At 40.7% G+C, this 25,937-nt stretch overlaps 1 protein-coding gene across 1 annotated transcript in view; it reads right to left on the reverse strand.

Moving 5' to 3' along the window:
- STX6 (syntaxin 6) overlaps nucleotides 1–25,931 on the reverse strand; it is a 48,782-nt gene extending 22,851 nt beyond the window's left edge. Inside the window, exons 1-3 of the mRNA XM_010850175.1 lie at nucleotides 25,812–25,931; nucleotides 8,241–8,410; nucleotides 6,305–6,399 (exon numbers count right to left, since the gene is read on the reverse strand). Coding sequence (XP_010848477.1) covers nucleotides 6,305–6,399; nucleotides 8,241–8,410; nucleotides 25,812–25,846 — 300 coding nt within the window. The 5' untranslated portion in view covers nucleotides 25,847–25,931. The remainder of the gene's footprint in view (nucleotides 1–6,304; nucleotides 6,400–8,240; nucleotides 8,411–25,811) is intronic.
- Nucleotides 25,932–25,937: the final 6 nt, after the last annotated feature.

Genomic DNA, 25,937 nt, shown 5'->3' on the forward strand with positions numbered 1-25,937 from the left:
GATGTACTCTGCACAGAAGTTAAATAAGCAGGGTGACAATATACAGCCTTGACGTACTCCTTTTCCTATTTGGAATCAGTCTTGTTGTTCCATGTCCAGTTCTAACTGTTGTTTCCTGACCTGCATACAAATTTCTCAAGAGGCAGATCAGGTGGTCTGGTATTCCCACCTCTTTCAGAATTTTCCACAGTTTATTGTGATCCACACAGTCAAAGGCTTTGGCATAGTCAATATAGCAGAAATAGATGTTTTTCTGGAACTCTCTTGCTTTTTCCATGATCCAGCAGATGTTGGCAATTTATCTCTGGTTCCTCTGCCTTTTCTAAAACCAGCTTGAACATCAGGAAGTTCACGGTTCACATATTGCTGAAGCCTGGCTTGGAGAATTTTGAGCATTACTTTACTAATTCTAATATTAATTAGAATTAATTAATTAGTAATTCTAATAGGATTTACTTTAAGGAAATAATATAAAATATATACCAAAACAGATATACAAAGATGTATACTGCAGTTTTATTTATAATGTGAAAGAATAAATAAGCATCATATCCAAGCATGAGAATAGTATCAGATATATCTGTATCAGATATTACAATTAGGAAGAGAGTTCAGTGAACAATTCACAGAAAAATACAAATGATCAAACATGAAAAGATGCACTAATGCATTAATAATCAAAGAAGTACAAGCTAAGAAATATTTTTCCTGGTTAGAGTGGGAAAGATGAAAAATATGAACACTACTTAGTGTTGCCAAAGGTATTAGGAAATATAAAATATGCACTCTGCTATTAAGAAATATCATTGATAAGGTCTTGATACTTTGAAAATATTTATCTGTGTTTAAAATGGGCATTTTCATTGAACTTTTTAGTACTTAAATATCCAAGATACACTCACAAAGATAGTTCCTGAAGTATGGTTTGTAATTGCCAAAAATTAACCACATAAATACGTACCAACAGGGTCAATGATCAAACAAATCATAACAGAAACAGGTTAGAGAAGAGAGCATAGCCTCTCATGTCAAAGACCTGGGTTCAAGCTTAGTTATGCTTTTTAATAAATATGCAAGGTTGGACAAATTACTCAATTTTTCAAAGTGTTTATTTCTTCCATATAAGATGCTATTTTATAGGGTCATTGTGGGGGATTAATAAAGTATGCAACTATGAAAAAGAATACTCTAAATCTACTCTGTCCAATAGCTGTCAGCCAACTACGGTTATGCACTGAGCACGTCAAATGGAGTTAGTACAACGGAGGAATTAAACTTTTGACTTAATTTTAATTAATTTAGATTTAAATTTAGTTACTGGGAAAACTTTCACATATGTCTGGAAAATCTGGCTATTTTCCAGTAAATCAACCTTTTCAACTGTAAGTTTTATAAACTCTAAATACAGATGAAGTATCTCCAATGAAAAGCTCAGTTCTGAATTGAGATATGCTTAAATATAAAATATATGCCAAATTTGTAAGTTTAAGTAAAAAATTTTTTAAAACTTTATAGAAATCTCAATTTTTTTAATATTGATTACATGTTTAAGTAACAGTCTTCTGGGTATACTAATTTAAATAAAATATATTAAGTTTGTTGTTGTTCATTAGGTAAGTTGTGTCTGATTCTTTGTGATCTCATAGACTGAAGCACACCAGGCTTTCCTGTCCTTCACTATCTCCTGGAGTTTTGCTCAAACTTATGTCTATTGACGGAGAAGGCAATGGCATCCCACTCCAGTACACTTGCCTGGAAAACCCCATGGATAGAGGAGCCTGGTAGGCTGCAATCCATGAGGTCTCGAAGAGTCGGACACGACTGAGCGACTTCACTTTCACTTTTCACTTTCATGCATTGGAGAAGGAAATGGCAATCTACTCCAGTGTTCTTGCCTGGAGAATCCCAGGGACAGAGGAGCCTGGTGGGCTGCCGTCTATGGGGTCGCACAGAGTTGGACATGACTGAAGTGACTTAGCAGCAGCAGCAGCATGTCCATTGAGCTCGTGATGCCATCCAACCATCTCATCCTCTGTCGCCCCCTTCTCCTTACCAGTTTCTTTTTATTTTTTAAATATGACTACTAGAAAATTAAAGATAGCTTGTACTTTAGTATTTCTATTAGACAGCATGTATCTGTATTGATATAAAACTATGTCCACAATATTTTTACATATAAAATTACAAACTAATATATCATTTCTTTTAAAAATATATTTCAATTTTGTTTTATAGAAATGCCTAGAAAAAATAGATAAAACTGATTATTTTTATAGAGTGGAATTATAGAATGGAGGCACATTTTCACCTTTCTTATTCATCAAAATTATTTGCATTTTTTTTAAAGTACAGATTATTTTTAATTTTAAAACTTAAAAACGCTTATGATTACATAACAGTATAATCACAAATATGGACAAATAAAACAAAGTTCTGTTTTTGTGTTGTATTTTGAGTTTAGGTTTCTTTTTCTATTTTTTGTTTTTGTAAAATTTTTCTAATTCTCTTTAAAAGCACGTGTGTGCATGTGCTCAGTCGCTTCAGTTGGGTCTGACTCTTGGTGACCCCATGGACTGTAGCCCGCCAGGCTTCTCTGTTCATAGGATTTTCCAGGCAGGAATACTGGAGTGGTTTGCCATGCCCTCCTCCAGGGGCTCTTCCCAATCCATGGATCAAACCCATGTCTCCTGCATTAGCAGGCAGGTTTTTTATCACTAGCAACACCTGGGAAGCCCTTAAAATGGGCATGCATTACTTTAATGAAACACACATTTAAAAGTTTCCATTTTTAAGTTTTCCGTTTAATAAAATATGTGTGTATGTGTGAGTGTGTGTTAGCTCCGACAGTCAGTAACCTCAAGAGCTGTGTGGTGCGCATCCTGTGTTTGGCATTGCAAAAGGCAAAGAGCTGTGGCTTTCACTTTCAAGATGGTCCTTTCTTTATGCAGGGTAAAAACTGCCAGATACCATGCCACAGATCACCTTCTTATTAGGATCTGGGATTTTAAGTTACATTGCTAAACAGTTTTGAGTATTTTGTAACACCTGTCATGCCAAAAACATAATTAAAACTCATCTTCTTTTAGAATAAGCTGTCAATAAGCAGTTAGTACTGATAAAATATGGGTCACTTGTCAAAAAAAACAACAAATAAATGAAACAACTTCCTGTGTATGCTGTTCTCATTTTGCGCCATCTTCCAAGCTGAGTGAATAACACGCTGGAAATCCCAGTGCTTCCCGCGCAGAGGACTCACATCCCAGCGTCATTTGTAGTGACACAGTATGCCTCACTCTTTTTGATTAACCAAAGCCATTTCTATCATGACTTATAACTGACTATAAACAATTCTTAGATTTGAAGAGATGGATTTTGGGGAGAGGGTGCTATAGTTTTGATTGCCTTTGAAAGTTCAGAAAGTTGCAGTTAGTGAGGATCATTTACTTGTTAAAGAAAACTGAGATCGAGAGAGGCTACATGACTTGCCATGCTGAAAATTTACTGAGGTCTCAGGGGAGCCTAGAACTCATGTCCTCTCACTTCTTATTCACTATTTTGCCATTGACTACAAAAACCTTTCACTATTAAATTAACCCAATGTCACTTCTGCAATAGATCTCCATAACACAAATATATCACATGTGAAATCTCTGATATATAGGCAACTCCACAAATGTTTGCTTTCTTTGGGCTTCCCTGGTGGCTCAGAGGGTAAAGAGCCTGCCTGCAATGTGGGAGACCTGGGTTCGATCCCTGGGTTGGGAAGATCCCCTGGAGAAGGAAATGGCAACCCACTCCAGTATTCTTGCCTGGAGAATCCCCATGGATGGAGGAGCATGAGGGGAAACAGTCCATAGAGTCGTAAAGAGTTGGACACGACTGAGCGAATTCACTTCACTTTGTTTTCTTTAATAAAAAACTGCTGGTAAGACTTAATAAAAACTGCACAAACTAAAAAGACACTTGGAAAAACATACACAAGACTCTTTAAATAAAAATGACTTATTTAAAAGCAAAAATAGTGGACATTAATTGAGAAGAAACCGAGATAGAGGTTTAGTTCTTCAGACAGAACAGCTACAAAAAATGTGTAACGTATCACTGCCTGCCCAAAGAAGGAGAAAGCACAATTGGCACAAATGCATCAAAATGCATTCCTTCAAGCAACTGAATGACATCTAACTGATACTGGTAACCAAGGAGCTTGCATAAACTTGTGGTGTACAAAGTCCTAATCTGAGCCTGGTCTTGTGTTTCATTTACCCAAAATGCTAACTCTCTGAACCCATGCTATCAGTGTCCTTGAAGTGGAACTCAGAGAGCTCTGGATACAAATATTGTCTAGTTGAATATAACAATACTGAATCAACACAATGCTTTAAAAAAAAAAACCAAGTTACTGTCAATTATCACTTCTTTTTTTCCACAAAACCTCAACTAGAATTTATTAAAATCAGAGAAGCAAAAAATCAGTTAGGTACTATTAACCCACCACTGGCAAATAATAACAGCTTCCAAATTAGAAGGAGGACCAAAAACTCTAACACATTCAGTTGGATCACACCGTTTTGAGTCTACTTTAGCTTTCAACTCTAAAAGGACTCTGCAACATTGTGAAGTATAGATGATTTAGAATACTTATTGCAAAGAACATACTTTAAAAAGCTTTTCAAATACTAGAAAATGAACTTTGGATTACACTTTCAATTATACCAACTCACTTAACGTTTACTGTATTGACCTCTGAATTTCAATGTGCAGAACTTCTAAGTACTACCTTGCAGAAAGAATAAATATAATGATTAAAGTCAAGAATATATGCATCACTGCAAGGCATCATTTAAATATCAACATCTACAGAAGTCATCTTCAGAAAAACCTATCACAAAAAATTTAAAAAGCACACACTATATTTATAAAGTAAGTAACTGGGAAATTGTTTGCGCTACCCAACAATATACCACCTAACAACAGGGCTTCCTTATCAGAATATCCTCTGAACTGGCTAGAGACTAGGAATGTCTAACCCAAATGTTCACTGTATAGATGGGGTGTACATGCTCAATACATGCTTGAGTGCTCAGTCACTCAGTAGTGTCTCTGCCACCCCACGTGGACTGTAGCCCCCAGGTTGCTCTGTCCATGGGATTTTCCAGGCAAGAATACATGAGCAGGTTGTCGTTTCCTCCTCCAGAGGATCTTCTCAACCCAGGGATCAAATCCACATTTCCTGAGTCTCCTGTGTTGGTAGGCAGATTCTTTATAACTGAGCCACCAGAGAAATCCATAGATGGGGCCCCTAGATCTAAATAGGTTACCACCCCATAAAGATGGGTTTATTTCTAAACAATTTTTAGGTATATGGATACAGAAAGGCAACTAATGAGTAAAACAAGGAATAAGAATCGTTTAAAGCTCAGTGATAACCTACCATTTGAAATAATTTCAAAAGGAAATCACATGACACGGAGTCTTTGGCAAACACATAGCAAGGTTCCTGCCTAAGATGACTCTTAAAAAGCCATATGTTAGCACTGGTATGATCCCAAGTCTTTTTATTCAAGGAAGCTGCTTTCTAGTACATATGTTAAAGACAGCTGGTTCTCTTACATCTAGTTATGCTAATCAACTGGCTTAGCCATATAGTTTCAAAATACAAACATATCCTAATGATATTTCACTTACATGCTATTTTCTCTTAGGTCTTTTTAACAATAGGTTAATATCAAAATAATCTGAGACTAAAGATTTTTTTCCCTTGGATTGATTTCTTATAGGCTGATGATTGCTTGCTTGCTCTGGATAACTCCCGAAAGGCTGTCAAGCAGTTGTATATGGAAATGTCAGTAACTGGGTTGCAAGAGTTCCAGAAGCAATTCAGATGGTAGAAGAGGCCGCCATCCAAACCCAGTAAGAGCACTCTTCACAATGCAAAGTGATTACCAATCAATCAGGAAACCAAATGGTTTCTACCATAGTCCTTCTTTTTGTCTAGGAACACAGCATACTAAGAAATAAAGAGGAAAAAAGACAACTGGTCTGGAAGAGTGAGACAGATGGACAGGAAGGACACAATAACCTTCCCAAAGCCAGCAGTCTACCCCCTCATTTTTGCTCTGAGAAATAAGCCTGATGATATTAACAATAGATTTTTTTCTATCAGAGAAATTATATGTGGAAACTGTCATTTAACTCACTTAAGGAGGAGTTTTATAGCTGACCTAGTAGTTTACATTAAGGGAAAGAGTTTGGAGCAGTCTGGCTTTTTCTTGCACAAGTAACACAATAAGATTTCACTCCTTACCCTGACAACCTGCCGAGTACTTGTGATGAAGGCTTTTCTTATACTCAATTCGGTTGCATCAAGGTTGAATTTCCTAGGATTTGCTTCAACTATGCGTGGGTCAAAAAGTCAAGGTAAAGCAATTTCATCAGCCAAAACCTAACAGCCAACATCAGTGTTAAACCACAGATCTCTCACAAGCAAGCAATAAAATCTGGCCCAATTTCTGAACACACAGTCAACTTACACTGATCATCCTCAAACTTTCTCTGCCCACAGCTAGACAGGGTTCCTTGTGCCCCAAGGCAGAGGTGACCTGCCTGGGTTCACTACAAACCCACAGGTGTCCGGCCACAGCTGAGCTAGGCTCTTCCACGTGCCTACCACTGTTTTGACTCCAGATCATCTTTCCCAGGACAGCGATTGCAAGCCGTTTTCATTTGCCATTCCCAACCATCCCACTTCTGTCAAGATGCTAACTCTGCTTCTTAATCTAGAAATCGAGGCTTCTTCTCCGAGGCTTCCCTGCTCTTTTCACCCCGACCCTGGGTCACTCCATGGCTCTCTATACTCATCTCTTATCGTCCGCAAGGATGCGTTTGTAATAATATTTGACTAATGTCTGTTCTTCCTCCTCCAAGCCCCCTTCTACCCCCACCATAAGTTCTACAAGGGTTGGTACACTTTTGCTTATCAATCCAATCTCAGGAACTAGCAAGATGTCCAGCACATAGCACACTCAGTGACTATTTGCTGAATGACGATATCTATTAAAACTTTTGTTCTCTTTATCTCACAATTTCTCTATCTCCCCCAATCTTTTTCTCTTCCCTCCTATCTCGAGGTAGGACATATCTCCCTGTAAGGGTGCTTTTGCTCCCACCCCTTCACATATTTCTCTTCCACTAGTTTTAGAGAACATATCTGTCTTTTAATAATTTAAAAGGTACCCCAGGGTCATTTTGATGAAAAGAAATTATCCACTCCACAAGTCAACTCTATATGAACCTGTGTGCTGACTATAGACTGATCCAGACAAAATCTGGTTTCCTTTATGTTTTGTTACACTCAAAAAACAAAACAGGCCTCAGAACATGCAAATGGCATATCTTCAATCTAAAGTTATGACTGAATATTTCCAGTTGAAAAAACGGCCATGTAATCCAACTTTTACAGTTCCCTGGTTCATCCATCATATCAGCGAACTTACTTAACATCAATAGCATGACTTGGCACATAGATCTGCTTTAATAAGTGCAGTTTCATGGGACAAGATGCTTCTCTAACGCTCACTGGCACTGAACAGGAAAGTCTGGGGAAAGATTTTCTTTTGATCTCTAATTACAATGTACGATATTGGTCTGTATACACCTCCTCAAAATAATGACAGCTAACACTCACAGAAGCTCTCTGTGGGGACTTCACGCAAGTCCAGTAGTTAGGACTTTGAGCTTCCAAAGCAGGCATGCAGGGGGCACAGTCTGATCCCTAGTTGGGGAACTAAGATCCCACAGGCTGAATGACTCAACAACAACAAAAAAGAAAGTTCACTGGGTCAGGCACTATCCTAAGCTCTTTACCTGATAAACTTTCAACAATCGTATGAGCTAGGTACAACTGTTACCTAAGGTTCTACTGAAAAGCAAAGTGCCCAGAGTCACAGTTAGCAACTGGCAGAGGCAGGACTTGAACACCCAGTCTGACTACAGGGTCCAAGCTCAAAGCCACTGCGCTACGCGGCCTCTATGTTGCAGAATCTGTCATGCACTGAAGCAGAATTTGATTACTCTACCTTAGCCTCCTGGGCAATGATTTTAAGTGTGCCATGGTACAAATAAGAGCAACATCAATCAATGATAAAAGGAAATATCTAATCTATGTATTTGAGACATCTGAATGAAAACCTGTCCATTTGCCTGTCTGCCTCACATGGCACAGATGCCTCAGAAAAGGATATTGATGGTTTCGTCGAGGTCCTCTAGGTCCCACTCTATGCTCCGGAGGTTGTTCCTCAGCTCGTTGGTGGTCCAGTCGATTTCTTCCCTCGTGGCTGTGGACGGGTCCTGGAGGAGCTCTGTCCATCTCTGAAACAATCCCTGTGCAGTGTTGACTGCTTTCTGAACCTCTCTGTAACCAGGTGAAGGGAAAGGAGAGAAATGAGACAACGCTTACTATGAACAAGTTAACACAAGACTTATGTTAACCATTACAATCAGACCCCACCCTCAGCAATGAACCACCATTCCCCAAAGTGTTTCTCCGTTATTACAGAAGGCTCTTCATGGACAAATATCAAAATTCAAAATTTTAAAATAATAGTCTGAGTATTATGTTTTCAGTTGATTTCAAAATAAAACAGCCACAACTTAAGCAGCTATAACATCAAGTTTGTTCGTAAAGTGAAACTGCTAGCCGCTCAGTCGTTTCATCCTTTGCAACCCCAGGTTGCTCTGTCGGTGGGATTTTCCAGGCAAAAATACTGGAGTGGGTTGCCATTTCTTTCTCCAGGGGATCTTCCCAACTCAGGGATCAAACCCGCGTCTCCTGTGTCTCCTGCATTGGCAGATGGGTTCCTTACCATCTGAGCCACCAGGGTGTCCTTTAAATTTTGTAAAGGACAAAATTTAATTTTTCTAACAGACCATACTTAAAAGTAATCTAAGAAGCTATAATACAAATTAACTAAAGGACCATTAACATTCACACATGCTGCTAGTTGGTGCAAAGTAATTTATATTCAGATGAAGATTCTAAAACAACTTTCTTTTCCTTAGGAAGACTGCTGGGAAAGGGGGGTAAAAAAGGGTAGATAGAAGAGTTACTGTTACACAGCTCATCTTTTAGAAGGTAAGTATTTCAACCTGAGACATTTTAAAATTCAAAATCTCATTAGAAGATTCCCCAACAGTATTAACTTTATATATCTCTATTGTACTTTCTACTCTGCACAGAAGATTAGTGTGCTTCAAGTTCAGGGGGTGAGACTAGGCCATTAAGTACTACGGTCTATTTTCTTTTAGATTATAGATAACAGCCACAAGGTCTTAAAAACCTTTCTCCCCACCATTGGGCCAATATCTACCATTAAATGTTATAATCTAACACTACCATGTATAAAAGCCAAAAAGGAGTCATTTTATAATCATGGTCTCTTGTGTACAAAGATTATAACCTTCATGCTCCTAAACTAAGATATCTGTTATGATCCTTCCATGATTTCTTAACCGACTCTTCTGGGTGTTCAATCAGTGTGCTTGTTGCCTATGGCTTTAAAACAGGGAGCTGCACGCATCCTATTCCCTCTGACATTTCAGGTGTCAGAGGAGACAGCACTAACAAAATGAAAAAAGGTACCTTATAATATCTTGGACTGTGAATACTGATGAGAGCTAAAAAGCTGAATGTTAAGTACAGAATTATAGACACTGGATCCAGCTGAATAAATCACTGAGCTCTGTGGCCCACAATCAATCTACCAGGAACAGTCTACTATGTTCAGCAAGTACTTTTCATGGGTTCAGCAAGTCCCCTCATTGCTCCTCTCACATCAGCCCTATGCTTTCAGTGCTAAAGAGAAACTCTATCTGAGACAGAAAGAGGAAGGACTAAGTAACTGAGATGCAAATCTACTATTTTTACTCTTTATTGAGGTTTCTGGCTGATCTGGTAAAGAAAAGGGCATACATTTTCCCATAATATGAAGTACTTGGTGAAGGGAAGTTTGTGTTGAATTGTGTTGAATACCTTCTCTGATAATAGAAGGCAGAGTTAAAAAGTTATCTAAGACGATATATCTCATTCTAAAGGACATAAAAATTACCAGTTCTGTAAAGGAAATCTGAATTCTGAATTGCTTTTTGTTTTTTTTTTTTAATGATTTAAGTTAATCACTTTATTTTTTTTTAATTTTATTTTTAAACTTTACAGTATTGTATTAGTTTTGCCAAATATCGAAATGAATCTGCTTTTTGAAAACTAGAAGTCTCAGGCTGGAGCATACCACATTCTCTACCACCACCAGACAACTAGGATACTGGAATTAAACTCTTAAGCACTAATCCATAAACTTTTTCAGTCTCAGGGCTCTTCTGCACTTTTCAAAATTACTGAAGACCCCCAAATAACTTATTTTGATGTGGGCTCTTTATCTGTTGTCACTTACCATACTAGAAATTCAAACATATTTTTAAATACTTACCAATTAATAAAACATTACAATGAAATTACTGTATGTTAATGTTTTACAAAAAATTTCTAAAACAAAAATATTTAGTGAGAAGACTGGCACTGATTCACATTTTTGCAAATCTTTGATTCACATTTTGCACATTTTGCAAATATCTGGTTTAACAGCAGGACAGGTATATTCTTACAACTGCTTTTACACTGACTGTTTACATACGTTTTGGTTGAAGCATATGACAGAAATCCAGCCTCATACACATATATAGTTGGAAAAGCGAGGAGTACTTTAACAGTCTTTTCAGATAATTGTGGATATTCTTTTTTGTCGCTCTAAGAAAACTCGACAAGTGGCAGTTTCTTAAAGCTTAGCGGCAATATGAAGCTGAAATTGCACCAAAGACCCTGTGAACACCTCATACACTGCAACTCACTGCTCCATTTTCTACAGTGAATGCCTCTTTCACCCATCATGTACTGCTCATTTGCAAAGTATTTTACCAAGCATCAAAGATCTTCCAAATGCTGACTCATTTCATTACACAACATCCAAAATCATACAATAGTATCACCACCAATCCCACTACAAAAACTTTAACTACTTGGAATCTGTAACATGATACAAGTTGAATCAAGCTTCCCAAATTCTTTTTTTAAAAAAGGCTCTAATTTCATCATCCGTAAAAATATTGTCAGTTGTTTTCCAAGAAGTGACAGGTTCACCTCATTCATTTTTGAGAAAATCTCAAGGTTTTTAATGGATAATTTTGATCCTTGTGAGCATATGCAAGTCTCAATAACCAGTCTGCAAGTAATTTTTTGAAGAAAAAAATGAGATTCTGTGGAGGAAAAAGCGAGCTATTTCAGCTTGTAACTGCATCACGGAAGTGCCTTCGCTGGAGTCAGTCATCTTACAATACAGCAAAAGTGCCCCATGCACTCTCTCATGCTGTCACAAAGAATATTAAAGTGTGTACTGAGGTTGGGAGAAAACAACTGTGAGTTACATTTCTGATTAAATAACTTGTATCTACAATATACATATATATATATTAAACTCTCAAAACTTAAACAAACCCAATTAAAAAAATGAAGACCCAGCACATTCCAAAATAAACAAACAAATCTTTAAAAAAGAAAACGGAGCTGATTTCTTTAAAAAAAAAAAGGGGGAGGCCAAAAGATCTGCACAGTCACTTCACTAGAGATAACATACAAGTGACAAGTAAGCACATGAAATGATGCCCAATCCCTTTAGTCATTAGAAAAATGCAAAGTAAATCCATAATGAGATACCACTACAAACTTGGAATGGCCTCACACAACCAACCGACAATGCCAAGTGCTGACCAGGTGGTGGAGTAACTGGAACTCTCATGGATTGCTGGCGGCAACACAAACTTGTACAGCCATTTTGGAAAACAGTGTAGTCGTTTCTTAAAATTAAACATACAAAACGTACATTTACCATATGACCCAACAACGCCACTTCAAGACGACACAAAAACACACACACTCACACAACAACCTGCAAATTCTTACAGTGGTTTTAGTCATAATAGCCAAAAACTGAAAACAAGCCAAATGTCCTTCAACCAAGGAATGGACGGCTCTGGTACACCTTCACAATGGAATAGTACTCAGCAATAAAAAGGAACAAACCATGCCTACATGCAACAATAAAGACAAATCCCAAAACGTATCATGCAAAGTGTAAGAAGTTAGATGGCCACACAGTGTATGCTTCCATTTCTGTAACATTACGGAGGAGGCAGAACTATAGGGAGAGAAAACACATCAGTAGTTGCCAGGTGCTGGACATGGCGGGAGGGGGACAGAGAGAAACTTCTAGGGGTGATGGATCTGTCCTACAACTTACTTGTGGAGTGGTGGTTACTGACTACATGCATTTGTCAAATTTCACAGAAGTATACACTAAAAAGAGTCAGTTTTATTGTTGGCTAATCATAACTTTTAAAAAGTGAGGAAAAGTTGGGACTTCCTAGGCAGTCCAGTGGTTAGGACTCTGCACTTCCACCGGGGGCCCAGGTTTGATTCCTAGTTAGGGAACTAAGATCCCACAGGGTGCATACAACAGCGAAAAAAAAGAGAGAGAGAGAGACCAACTATTTTTTTTTTTAGAAAAGGAAAAGTGTTATTGGGAATCAAGATTAGATAAAATTAATATTTCTTTTACTGTTTCACGAAGAACAATCTGAAGGGAACATGATTCTTTTTCTTTTTCACCACGAGGGAGGAATGGTTTTGGTGCCGCTGCCTTGATTTAGGGAAAGACACGAGCGGTTTAACCTGCCACTGCCTTTGCACCATCAGTTTAAATGTTAACATGATGAAAAAAGTAAATAACATCTGAGTAGCAAAAGCATCTGAAGCTGAGGGGCTCTGCTATGAAAGGATCTTGAGGTGGCCCCCACACTGGGAGCCAAGGGCCATACTTTCATCACCACAACTTTAAAGACGCTGACGACTCAGACTTGAGAGGAAGGAGGAGCAGGTGGGTGGATTCAATTCTAGCAACACAGAGTGAAATCAAAGAGTCCTAAAGCATGCAAGAACTTGAGCATGTCCTAAAAAAGAAATGAAAGAAATGGCAAGAATTAGAAAAATGCTACTAAGCGATCCCAGGATAACATTCAACACCCCACATGCCCGGCCAGTGACCTGGCTCATATCACTCTCAATCTCGTTCATTTTTAGTCTTCGAGTAGTAGCACAGACATAAGAAAGTCAAAGTAGTCTTATTTTACTTTTCTGAGATGTGTTTTAAGGGATCACAAAGGTGGGAATGGTCAGCAGTGGTTCTGATCTGAAAAGCCAGAGAACCTGTAGTATGTCAAGGAATCCCATCTTAATAGCATCTATAACAGGGTCCCTCAAAGTTTATAACACCTCCCAATTTTTCTTCTTTTAATATCATTTCAGCTTAGTATTAGCCTGAAAAAGAAAGCATGGAGAGAAAATGTGTGTCACAGACAAAACCTGTTTTTAAACCAAATATTAATGATACCCAGAATATCCAAAAGAACTTGGGATTCCTGAACAGTTTGAAGACACACGTAAGAAGTACAAGACACTAACTAGTGACACAACCCACTCAGCTCAGAACCATTTGTAAATACCTGGGACTACATGTTTAGAATCACCTGTCATTCCAAGTAAACCGATGAACAGGACACAGGAGTATACAACCAGGCCAGCTGTTTGGTATTTGGGAGGATCTCAGTAGAGAAGAGCTGGTGGAGCTTTCTTCACCTACTTTTCCAGGAAAGGTACAGGGGTTGTTTCTGCATGAACTTGTGTGCATTCCCACACATGTAGGTGCGCCATCCTCTGCTCATGGTTAGCGCCCACCACACATTGAGCCCCTGTGAGCATGCTGCACCCTGCAGGGAGCTCTGAGGCTGCCGACTCCTTAGTCAACGGTGATCCACTTTCATCTGCGGTCTCTGGAAAGGTAGGAATCACACGATATTGCCTCTTTTTCCTGTAGAGTCTGCTTTAGCTATTTTCAGGTTTTTCTTCCAGTGCATAATGGGAATGATTAAAGTCTGATACTCAGAACTTTCTACGAGGGGCCATGTACACCTTGAATTTCTGGAGTTCTTCGGCTTAGCTTCTTGGTACAGAGGCTTCCCTGGTGGCTCAGACCATAAAGCGTCTGCCCACAATGCGGGAGACCCGGGTTCAATCTGTGGGTCAGGAAGATCCCCTGGAGATCTTCAGCAACCCACTCCAGTACTCCTGCCTGGAAAATCCCATGGATGGAGGAGCCTGGTAGGCTAGAGTCCATGGGGTCGCACAGGACTGAGCGACTTCACTCACTTCACTTCAGCTTAACTATCTTCTTGATAAGTAATAATCTGCTCATGGACAGCTTTGGGTATCATGTCTGACACCATTTCAACAAAAATCTTGCTAATTGCTTCCCTAGGCATTACAGGGTTAGCTCCTTACCAGGAGATATTTTTCAGCCCCTTGAAGGAGAGAGATGGCTAACTCCCACATCTGCTGCAGATGCTTCGAAGTCAGTCTCAACTCATACATTTCATGGATAACAAGAGTCACAGCGTAGAAATACCAGGGAAGAGGCTTTTCCCCTTGCTGTCCACCAAACGGCCCATCAAAATGATGAGCCCCATCACATCCTCACGGATAACAACTTCTATGACCAAGAGAATGAAGGCTCTTCACTGAGAGTCATACCAGGGCCCATGCGACCACTTGTAACACAGAGCTTCTTTCCAGTAAGCAAATGTCAAAAACGGCTTTGAAGAATGTATCTTTCAAGCAAAAATAAAGTAATCCAAGCTTTCAAAACTGGATTCTTCCATTCCTTAAAAAGAGTTGAGATTGGCAGGATGAAACCAACCCAGTTCTTCCGTGGGTGGTTGTTGTTTTTTTTTTTTTTTTTTTCCTTTTCTTTTTGGCCACGTGGCATGCAGGATCTTAGTTCCCTGACCAGGGATTGAACCCTTGTCCCCTGTATTGGAAGTGAGGAGTCTTAACTACTGTACCACCAGGAAGTTCCCGTTTGTTTGAAGCTAGCAAGCACTAACCTCTAGTCACTGCTGGTTAAGCCCCTACCACACAACATTCTGCCAAAGAATTGATGCTTTTCAATTGTGGTGTTGGATAAAACTCTTTGAGTCTCTTGGACTGCAAGGAGATCAAATCAGTCAATCCTAAAGGAAACCAATCCTGGATATTCATTGGAAGGACTGATGATGAAGCTGAAGCTCCAATACTTTGGCCACCTGATGTGAAAAACTGATTCATTAGAAAAGACCCTGATGCTGGAAAAGACTGAAGGCAGAAGGGGACGACAGAGGATGAGATGGTGGGATGGCATCACTGACTCAATGGACATGAGTTTGAGCAAGCTCCAGGAAATGATGAAAGACAAGGAAGCCTGGTGTGCTGCAATCCATGGGGTCACAAAGAGTCAGACATAACTGAGCGATTGAACGACAATACAACATCCCAGTCTGTTCCACCATGGAGAAAAGTTCACCATCCCAGCCAACCCTTTGTTTGGGTTTCAGGCAATACATTCAGATGTCCATAAAATCATTTCTTAGCTGGATCTCACCAAATTTGTTGGTAAGATGGAAGGAAGAAGTGTTTCAGCCATTAGGGAGCTTCAGTTTCCCTGAACCTGTCATTCAGTTGGGCCAAGAAACTGCAGGATAATCATAGGTGCAGCCTCCACCAGCCTTTTGATTTCTCCTTTCTTCTTTGACCATGCTGATAGGCTCTGAAGTGGCATCTGTTTCAGTTACTCTGGTTGTATAACAATGACCCCCAAAATCAGGGGCAACAAATGACCATTTCTTATGTACATGGATTCTTTTTTTTATTTTTTTATTTTTTAACTTTATAATATTGTATTGGTTTTGCCATATATCAAAATGAATCCACCACAAGTATACATGTGTTCCCCATCCTGAAACCTCCTCCCTCCTCCCTCCCCATACCCTCCCTCTGGGTCCTCCCAGTGCACCAGCCCCAAGCATCTAGTATCATGCATCGAACCTGGACTGGCGACTTGTTTCATATATAATATTATACATGTTACAATGCCATTCTCCCAAATAATCCCACCCTCTCCCTCTCCCACAGAGTCTAAAAGACTGTTCTATACATCAGTGTCTCTTTTGCTGTCTCGTATACAGGGTTATTATTACCATCTTTCTAAATTCCATATATATGCGTTAGTATACTGTATTGGTGTTTTTCTTTCTGGCTTACTTCACTTTGTAGAATAGGCTCCAGTTTCATCCACCTCATTAGAACTGATTCAAATGTATTCTTTTTAATGGCTGAGTAATACTCCATTGTGTATATGTACCATAGCTTTCTTACCCATTCATCTGCTGATGGACATCTAGGTTGCTTCCATGTCCTGGCTATTATAAACAGTGCTGCGATGAACACTGGGGTACATGTGTCTCTTTCAATTCTGGTTTCCTCAGTGTGTATGCCCAGCATTGGGATTGCTGGATCATAAACGTGCACGGATTCTTTGGGTCAGGAATTTGTGCCAAACACAGAAGGGATGGCTTGTCCCTGCTGCACACTGTCTGGGGCCTCAGCTGAAAGACTCCCTGGGCAGGGGGGCCGGGGCAGGAGGCGTTCCTCAGTAGCATCTCTGCGCCTGCGTAGTCTCGCCGCATGAGCGCTCGAGCAGAGGGGCTGCGGTAGAGCTGGACTTGCGTCCCAGGTCACAAAGATGTGACTGGAAGCTGAACTGGGTGTCTTTTGTGACTTAATCCTCAGGAGTCAAGCAGTGTCATTTCTGCCTCATTCTGTCAGTCAAGGCAGTTACATAGGTCTGCCTGGGTTCAAAGAAAAGCAACGAAGATCCCAGCTTGATAGAAGAAAGCCAGCTTCACAATTTAAGAAAAGCAAATGGGACAGGATAGATATTGGACGGCCACCTTCGGAAAAACACACAGGCTGTAACACGTGTGTCTGGAGCAGCACCCATGGTGTATGTCATCCTGTATGTACGAAACCGGGGTCCCTGGTTCACCAATGCACCGAGAGGCTGCTGAGGGAGACGGTTTCCACTCTACTGATGAAACTGAAAACCCTAGGCTGTGCGAGCCTCTGCATCATTCTCCCACCCTGGGCCCCATTGGCCTGTCCCACCACCAACCCCTCAGGCTAGGTGAGGAGGCGCTCTTTTCACCGCCTGACTTGCACACTCAAGCCTTTTGTAAGGGGAAACACACACACCTGCGACACTTGCCCTTACTGCCATTTCCAAATTCAACTTCACTGTGATAATATCTTTTGCAATAATTCTCCTAGAGGCGGAAAAAAAAAAAAAAAGCCTTTCGTTACCTACAGTTCTAGACAATTCTGACCTCAACCTGCCCCGCTTCCACAGCTCCCCGGGACAGTACTACTGCCCCAGGGACACTGCAGGTCCCGGTCACGGGTGACTTGAACTCGCCCTCATTTTCAGTGTACTTGACACCGCAGCCTATTTTCTTCGAACTCTCACTTCCTTGTTTTTGTGATATTGTGCTATTTTAGCTTCTACTAATTTTCTCTTTCCTCTTCTTCCACCTGGTCCCAGTATTTCTCAGCAGTACGTTTACAGTTTCTAGGTGCTCAACAACACTAGTAGATTCAAACGCTCCCTTGAGGTTGATGACTCCCCAACTGCCGTCCCAACCCTAACCAGTCACCCAGGACTAAATCCTATATTTTAGCTGTCTCCAGGATCATTCCATTTGCCTAAAACCAAACTAATCATATTCTTCCTACAAAAAAGCAAGTATTCAAACAACAAAATAAAGCAGAAAACAACAACAACTGCTTCCTTCTCTAACTTCCTCATTCTAGTTCTTAGTGACACTAGTCTCCAAGATTTGAAACTAGTCTAGACAAGCATCATCTTTGACTCTTCCTCTTACTTCTCACCTTGCACAACCTCTACTTAAGCTGCGTCACTGGATTTTAGATCTAGAAGGAACTTTCACAATAACAAGTCTGCATTCATTAAACAAATAAGAGAACAGGGGCTCAGACTTCTTGGTTTCAGACCTCAAGTTCTTCTGACCCAGAGCACGAGGCGCCTTCCAGTAACAAGACTTTTCAACCCCATCAAAGCCTCCTGACAAATCTATTTTCTTAGTGAATGAAAAGACCTGGGTTTGAGCCCTCAGAAGTTGTCTGACCACAGGCAAGTGGCATGGTAACAACTGTTAAAACCGCCTCCTCATTAAGAATTTACAAAAGCAAACAGATTAAATTTAAACTCCTCAACTGGGTATTCCATGCCTCCTCCTCCCCACAAAGGAGCCAACTTTAATTTCCAACCTGATTTCTCACTGAAACAAAATCTGTTTCAGTTGGCAGCTCTTCTTCTCATCCTCCCTTTCCTCATTTCTGGCTCTGGACTTTCGCTCACCGCTTCCCCATCTGGAAGAGTCCTTACACCTCTGCAAATGAAAAGCAGACACTTCCTTCATGGCTCAGATTAAGGCCCTACTTGCTTCATGCAAGTGTCCCTGACCAACATTCCCCGGGGAGTCTTTTCTGTCTCCACAGCATCTCAGCTCTATTCCAAAATCTTACATGCAATCCCTATCGTCTATCACCTAAACTGCTTTACACAGCTGCACAGTGTTCTTCAAACCAGGAGCCAAACAGAGTATCAGGAATTCAATAAATGTGTAACAAATGTCTGCAAAGTGATTTTTACAATGAAACATCTGATTGGGGAGTTGCCTAGGCCTCCACACTCTCACTGCCAAGGGTGTGGGTTCCAGTCCTGGTTGGGGAACTAAAATCCCACAAACTATGCAGCAAGGCAAAAAAAAGAAAAAGAAAGAAACATCTGAAACATCTGATGGATTTTCAAAAAGTAGAAAATGAGACTTGACATATTCCATTTTATTGGATAATAGTACTCATAAATAAGGATAACTTTTCTCAACATTGTGAATAAAGTGCACAATGCTTGCCTTCAAGGAGCTCATAAAAGGTTCTACACAGAGACAAGAGAGAGAGAATAATACAATGTAAAACATATTGTTTTGCTCATCTGCTTACTTACACCATTATTTCAACAGGATCCATAGCCAAGAACATAGAAATAAAACTATCCTCCTTTAGGCACACAAAGCCTCCAAACCAGCAAAATATTAAAGGAACACAATATTTATGCCTTTTCCCTACAGGAGAGGCTCACTTGGTACAAAATACTCTCATATTCCACCACTCACTTTCTTAATGGCTTATTTTGATTACAAGCTGCAAACAAAAGAGGGGTAAAAACTACAGATCCCGAAACTCAAAATGGGATCATTCATTCAACAAACACTATGTAGGACCTTACTGAAGACAATGATGAAAAAAACATGATTCAAATATGGTATGTTTCACCTAGCAAATTAGTCAAGGTTTCTTCAAATGAGAATCTCAGTACTGGCAAGGGATCAAGGGAAATGGGTCCATCAAACTTTGGGGGGGTGGAGTGCCGAGTAGAGTAAAGAGGAGTGTATCCTGGAAGGCAATTTGGTAACATGTATCAGAAGCTTTGAAAATGTGCTCGCCCACTGAATTAGCAATTCTGCTAGAGGAATAAAGGCTCTGGAAATAATCAGAAACAGCAATGAAGACCTATGAAAAGCAGGGCTTATCATTACAATAATTGTAATAATGAGAAATTTAGAAACATCATAAATGTCATCCCAGGTGATAAATTATATTACATTTATATGACAAAATACAAAGGCAGTCATTAAAAAGCCTCCCCACCAAAGGCATGCTAAGGATATAAAGATATACAGATGAAATGATTTCAAGACAGTATGATCCCAATTTCTTCATGATTAATAATAACAATAATACCAATTTATATAAATCCTGGCCTTTCCAATTACAAGCTTATGAACTTGGAAGTTTTTTTTAACTAATTTTGTTCATTTGTAAAATAATAATAATAATACTAGTACCTAGTTCATAAGGATTAAAACGACAACCCCTGGCAGGTTCTCAGCACAGTGACTGATATATGATAAGAGATCAAAAACTGATGGGTAGTATTACATAAAACTATTAACAGAAACAGATAAGAGAGACACCAAAATTTTAACTATTTCTGGATGATGGCATTTCAATGCTTTTTTTTTTTAACATTTACGCACGTGGCTGCACCGGGTCGTCGTCGTGGCACGCGTAATCTTTAGTTTCAGCGTTCAAACTCTTAGTTGCAGCATGTGGGATCTAGTTCCCTGACCAGGGATTGATCCCAGGCCCCCTGCCTTGGGAGCTTCAGAGTCTTAGCCACTGGACCACCAGGGAAGTCCCTTCAATGAATCTTTAATCCTTTTTTAAAATACTTTTATTTCCTAAGTTTTCTAAAATGAGCATATGCTACTTTAAATGTTACTCCAAAATAAAAACAGAACAAAAAACCAGTAAGACATGGTCTTTCGTCTTAGAAAGGGCAGACTGTTTGGAAGGAGACACATAAACAGACATTTAAAAGAGAATGTTTACTGAGCACTTGATGGATGCCCCAAACTGTGCCAAGACAACATACATGCCTTAACTCATTTAATCCTCATAACTGATAAAGCAGGCATTGTTAAGCCAATTTTGTACCTAAAGAAACAAGTTCAGAGAAGATAATTAACATGCCAAAAGTTACATCAAATAATGGATAGAGGTGAGATTCCAACTTTAGATCAGCCTGATTTACACAGCTCAGTTCCTTCACCAAATCTCACTGCCTCTGGAAGTCACATAAAAAGAAAAATAACATCCAGAGCACGCATTTCCTTTCCCTTTGCACCTAGCTTTGTTTTTCTTACAGAATCTACCACCACCTGATATACCATAGATTTGTTCACTTGTTTACCACCTGTCCCTAGAACATAAGCTTCATAAGGACAGGAATGTCATTTGCCCACTGTTGGACCTTTCGCCCCTGGTAAACGAAAAGAGAACACTTGGTAAGTGTTTTAGAATGAAGGATTCTGGATAGAGCTGTGACCTGACCATGTCTCCAAGGCCACATCTGGCAGCAGTGCCAATGAAGCTTGCTGAAGAGGACACTTGTAAGAGTCCAGGTGGGAGAGGACAAGGACGTGAATGAGGGCGGAGGAACCAAAACCAGAGAGGAAGAGAATTCCAGAGATATCCCGGGGATGCACTACGAGGACCTGATGACCAAGTGGACATAGGACTGATACAGAGTGTGGAGTCGGGAGTGAATAGGGCTAAGAGGAGGAAGGGATTTTTAGGTAGGGGAAGGAAATGAAAAAGAATTGGGGGTAAGATACCCATCCCACAGCATGGGGGATGTCAAACAATTAGTAAAATACACAGAAGAACACTTGGGAGAGAGTTGGGTCAGAGTGACTAGGGTGCGGGATGTACAGAACCACCTGATGCAATGGGAATAATCAAGCTTACTCAGTGAGAACACACCTGAAGAGGGTCAACCACTCAAACTACAAGTGAAGGGCCAGTCTCGGTTTACTCAGTAGGGCTAAGCGTTCTGGGAACAAAAATACCACTGTGAATACATGGGCCAGTAGAGCTCCACCTGCCCAGAGAGCCCAGCTGCCCGACTGTGGTGGTTTTCCCCCATGTTCTGGTGTTCTGCTCTGAACAAGACATCGACAGTATCAAAATCTCACAAAGTGAACCTCAAACACTCAGACACCAATCACTGAATATTTAAATTAAAATCGCTTTCTAACTGGTCTCCTTTTTAATCTTTCTTCACACTGATGCACCCAACACTACTACCAAATCAATATTCTCAGGACCCTAATTTCATGTCATTTCCCTGCTTTTCATAACTATTCATGGGATTCTCAAGGCAAGAATACTGAAGTGTTTTGCCATTCCATTCTCCAGTGGACCACATTTTGTCAGAACTCTCCACCATGACCCATCTGTCTTGGGTGGCCCTACACGGCATGGCTCATAGTTTCACTGAGTTTCAAAAAAGCTAAGTGCCAAAGAATTGATGCTTTTGAACTGTGGTGTTGGGGAAGACTCTTGAGAGTTCCTTAGGCAGCAAGATCAAATCAGTCCATCCTAAAGGATATTAGTCCTGAATATTCATTGGAAGGACTGATGCTGAAGCTGAAACTCCAATACCTTGGCCACCTGATGCAAAGAACTGACTCATTGGAAAAGGCCCTGATGCTGGGAAAGACTGAAGGCAGGAGAAGGGGATGACAGAGGATGAGATGGTTGGATGGCATTACCTACTCGATGGACATGAGTTTGAGCAAGCTCCGGGAGTTGATGATGGACAGGGATGCCTGGCATGCTGCAGTCCATGGGGTCCCAAAGGGTAGGACACAAATGAGCAACTGAACTGAACTCCCTGCTTTGAAAACTTCCAATGGCCTCAAGATGAGCTCTTCTTGATTTTATTCTACCTGTTCTGTGAAGTGTTAACAGTATGAGGAGAACTAGGCAGCTGAATGTTGAATCCTGGGTCTACCACCTATTAGCTTTGTGACCCTGTGGAAGTAACTCAACCCCCCTGTGGTAGCTGTTTCTCATCTGTTAAGTGGGGCTAATACCCACACCACAGAACTCTTCTTACAAAGTGGTAATTCTTATAAAGTGCTTACTGAGCTTGCAACACCTGGCATAGGTGTTGCATCCTTTAAATGTCAGTTATTATTATTATTACTTCTCCAAATAAACTTCCTACTCCGCCTGGGATGCCCTCCTTGATTTCTAAACACACCATGCCCATCTGAGGGCCTTTGCTGGTCGTGTTCTCATCCACGAACCACCATTCCTTACCAACCACAACCACCAAAGAGAACTTCTTCAACATTTATGCTATATATTCAAGGTGGCGGGCTGGAAACACAGGAAAAACAAACAGTTCCAACCCTCAGAGCTCACGGTAATAATGACAGAGAGCCAGAGGAAGAGGTGCGATAATGTGTTACAGGTGTCAAGGAAGCGCTTTCTGCAGGCAGTGGAGACGCTGACTTTGAATCCTGCAAGCTGAGTGCGCGCATCTGGTAGAATGCATGCATATGGGATCAGAGCACCCAGTCCCATAGTCACAGTCACTGTACTGAGTCTGGAGATCCTGGAGCTCTGGGCAGGCACAGTGAGAGAAGGGTAAAGGAAGGCTGCATCACAAGGCCAGGAAGTCTTGAGACTTTCCTCCAGGCAACAGGCAGCCACTAAATGATGTTAAGTAGGGAACTCCTGCTTGGGTTCTAGAAGAGCTACACCTGTCCTGCCCAATATGGACACCACATGTGACTGCCGAACTATGCTAGTGTGACTGTGGGACTAAGTTTTAAATTTTAATTACTTTAAATTTAAAAGCTGACACTCAATTCACTTACCAAAAAATTTAAAAATATACTTGGAACAATTTGGGTATGTGAATCTACTTTTTCAACTGTAAGTTTAATGAATTCTAAAAACAGATCAAGTGTCTCTGATGAAAATTCAGCATCCAAATTGAGATGTGCTGTAAGTGTAAAACACACACCAGATTTGAAGACAGTACAAAAAGGGTGAGAGTCTTCGTTAATAATCTTTATAATTATCACATGTTGAAATATTTTGACTATACCAGGTTATCGATGACACTAAAATTCACTTTACATGTTTTTCACTTTCCCTGTGTCGACTAGGAAATGTAAAATGGCATGTGTGGCTCACACTGCATTCTGGAGAACACTCGTCCAACAAAACCAAGGCAGACGCAAGAGGAAAGAGACTGGAAGCAGGAAGACCAATTAGAGACTCTTCTTGATGAGTCCAGAAAAGACACACAGGACTGAATCATCTAAGTGATACTCATCTTCAAAACCCAATTCAAGACCTGCTACTATGTCCAAAGCTTTTCCAATAGTAACCTTTCCTAATGGGATGCCTTCCTCTGAACTACTAGGGGACTTATCATCTGTTGGATTCACTTCAGCACTAATCATTTCCATCAGTCATTTCTACTTAATTATTGGGTGACTTGTTTCTCAGATTAGACTATCAGCTCCTAGGCTAAAGGTCACAATTTAGGCTTCTTTCATTTTTCCACATCATGCAGTGAGTGTATTTTCAAAACTTTTAATAAACAGAGGTACATGGCTCCCCATATATTTCACCACATTATCTGGAGACACTCATGTAGCTAATTTTACTTTTCCATAGCAAAAGGTTTTGATATCTTAAAAGATATGCACTCAAACAATGTAAAAGTCAAACAAGATTCCTGGCCAATGTTTCAATAAAGCAGTGCTATCTAATCAGTGAGCAAGCCCTGGCAAACGGTACTATCAGGAAAAAAAGTCAAGATGGCAGAGCAATTTAGCATTTTCACAAATTCCATTTAAAAATGAAACAAAAAATTCTGATTATCTACAGCCTCCACTGCCAGACATAACCTTTGAAACCTAAGAATTAAAAACATTTACAGGAAAAACACACAGATTTCACATTTAAAAATTAACACCTAAAAAAAAAATCAATTCTTCTAATAACATTTTCCAGGTAGAGATCCATGTATTATTAATCATCTAAACTCAGATTTTCCCATCTAAAGTCAGGTGAAGGCAAAACTTTTTAGGGAAATGTTAAATATATATATAAATGTATCTTACTGTACCATGGATAATAAAGTATTTCACCTAGAATATCACTTAAATTTTCTTAGAAGAACCTTAAAAAAAAAAAAATCACATACACCCTCAAGTAACTGGTCAGCTTTTATCCCTACAGAAATAGAAATAGGGAGCTAGGAACTAGTTGAAAGCAAAGCCGTACTTTAGGGTGATTAGCACTGATCTCTCAGGAACTTTGCAGTTCTCAAATTTTTAACGTTTGTTTGACATTTAAAACAAAAGCTGACAAGCTGTAACAACAGGATCCATCTTCCCTGAATTTGTTTAACGGCTACAAAGCCTATATAACAGAGTGCCATTAAAGTTTCTGGGTATCTGCAAACAACTGAGCAATCAAAGATGGAGTCACGACAGCTCACAGGGAAAAATAAGTTCAAGGCTGTTCCAGTCTGAAAGGCAGAGGAAGAAATGGGGGAAACCTGTCAAACAGCCTGGATGAAATCAGGGAGTTAAAAACCAAGCGCTCATTTCCTTTAGCACTGTGGGAAAAACCCGGTGCTAACAGAAAGCTAAGGAAAGTTTAGTTTGGCTGATTTCATTTTGTTTTCCTTCCAACATCATCACTGAGTTTGAACGGCTGCTTTCCTCCCCTCCCATTACTCAGTAAAAACTCCCCCACTGAATTGAGTCGTCTTCCGGAGCCAGGCGCCCCCGCCTCCAAGCCTGCTAACGTGCTCAGACGCCTCTGGGCATGTTGTGGTCTCACCCGTCTGCGGGGCCAGCGCTCCGAACTCAATGGACAATAGGAGCTCACCCCCGTCCACGCCAACTACAAAGCTCAGGAGGGCCATTTCCCTTTTCCTGCCCAGATGCTGTTTTTCCCCCTTCGAAGCAGGGCCCCGTGCTCCACTAGAGCCCCAGTTTGGTCTGGGACGCCTAAGCTCCCTTCCCACCTGCAGAACTGCTGAACCCCTCCTCCCGTCCAAATAAGTTGTAGGGCAGCGCACAGGCCAAAGGGGACCCCCTCCCCAGGGGCTTGACTGGGGGCATGGGTTTCAAAGTCCAGGTAGGACGGGAAAGGGATGTCTCTGGACACTTGATCACGGCCCTCCAGGCTAAGCCGTCCCCACTGTCCCCACGCCAGCCTCTACTTGCCTCCCATCCCCCCTACAACGAGGAGAGGCGGGGAGGTGCGGGCAGGCAGCACGGCCACCGCCTCCTCCAGTGGAGCCCTTGGCAACACTCACCCTTTCACCACAAAGAAGGGGTCCTCCATGGACATGGCGTCCCGGCCCCCGGCCGCCTCACGTTTGCTCCGCGCACAGGGCGCCCGCGCCCTCCAAATTGCCCTCTGCCCACCCTACCCGCCTCTC

Source organism: Bison bison, unplaced genomic scaffold (assembly GCF_000754665.1).
Source record: "Bison bison bison isolate TAMUID 2011002044 unplaced genomic scaffold, Bison_UMD1.0 scf7180017864289, whole genome shotgun sequence".
Taxonomy (NCBI): Eukaryota; Metazoa; Chordata; class Mammalia; order Artiodactyla; family Bovidae; genus Bison; species Bison bison.